This window comes from Gloeophyllum trabeum, assembly GCF_000344685.1.
Source record: "Gloeophyllum trabeum ATCC 11539 unplaced genomic scaffold GLOTRscaffold_00151, whole genome shotgun sequence".
Classification (NCBI taxonomy): domain Eukaryota; kingdom Fungi; phylum Basidiomycota; class Agaricomycetes; order Gloeophyllales; family Gloeophyllaceae; genus Gloeophyllum; species Gloeophyllum trabeum.
The window spans coordinates 3,171-4,008 of NW_006920560.1; the positions used below are offsets into that span (position 1 = coordinate 3,171).

Genomic DNA, 838 nt, shown 5'->3' on the forward strand with positions numbered 1-838 from the left:
AATTTCGGGCGTCGTGCACAGCGACTCGCTCAGCGTCCTCGACGAGCTCCGGTTCAAGCTCAAGCAGTGAGCCCAATCTGCAAATACGTTACTGAGTCTCTTGAATGAAATCTGCATGTGATCAGAGTTTGCTAAGTTCGAATGGGAGGTATGTTTGCGCCTCTGGAGCAACTCAAACGATGTGCTTCACCTTCTACCCCTAGGACCCTCTCAACCTCGAATCTTTGCTGACGGAGGAGGAAATCGCCATTCGGTCAGTCTAATAGCCCCTTCATTCATATATATTATGCTCAGCACTGAATGGCAATGCTGTAGTAACATGGCTCGGGATTACTGTCAGGCAAGTAGTGACTCGACCGCCGAAGGGCTACAAACGTCCTCAGCCGTGTCACTAAACACAACGTTCTAGTAGGAGAGACTCATGCCCCGCGTCCTCAAGGGCTGGCGCACCGAAAGTAGGTGCCTCATCCTTGACTTCAGGCCTTATACACCTTCTACCTACTGCGCGCTCGAGCCGACTCCCCCCCTGAACTCTCATGATACAATTCACTCATAACAACCCTCCCCAGTCCTCGACACCTCCATTCTCCCCGAGATGGGCTCGCTTGGCCTCCTTGGGCCCACTATTCAAGGCTACGGCTGTGCGGGCGTAAGCAGCGTCGCCTACGGACTCATCGCTCGTGAGATCGAGAGGTACGCGTTTATCCTCCCATTCATCAGATGACGTCCAATCTTGTTCGTACTGTGTAATTATGCTGTAAAGAGTGGACTCGGGCTATCGCTCTACGGCATCTGTCCAGTCGTCCCTCGTCATGCACCCTATATATGCATTTGGATC

At 52.5% G+C, this 838-nt stretch overlaps 1 protein-coding gene across 1 annotated transcript; it reads left to right on the top strand.

Moving 5' to 3' along the window:
• Positions 1-412: 412 nt before the first annotated feature.
• On the top strand, positions 413-724 carry GLOTRDRAFT_51293 (uncharacterized protein; the record flags this gene model as incomplete). The annotated part of the gene is made up of 2 exons (XM_007873396.1): positions 413-455; positions 570-724. Coding segments are annotated over 2 exons (198 nt in total), but the record flags the coding sequence as incomplete, so codon positions are not given.
• Positions 725-838: the final 114 nt, after the last annotated feature.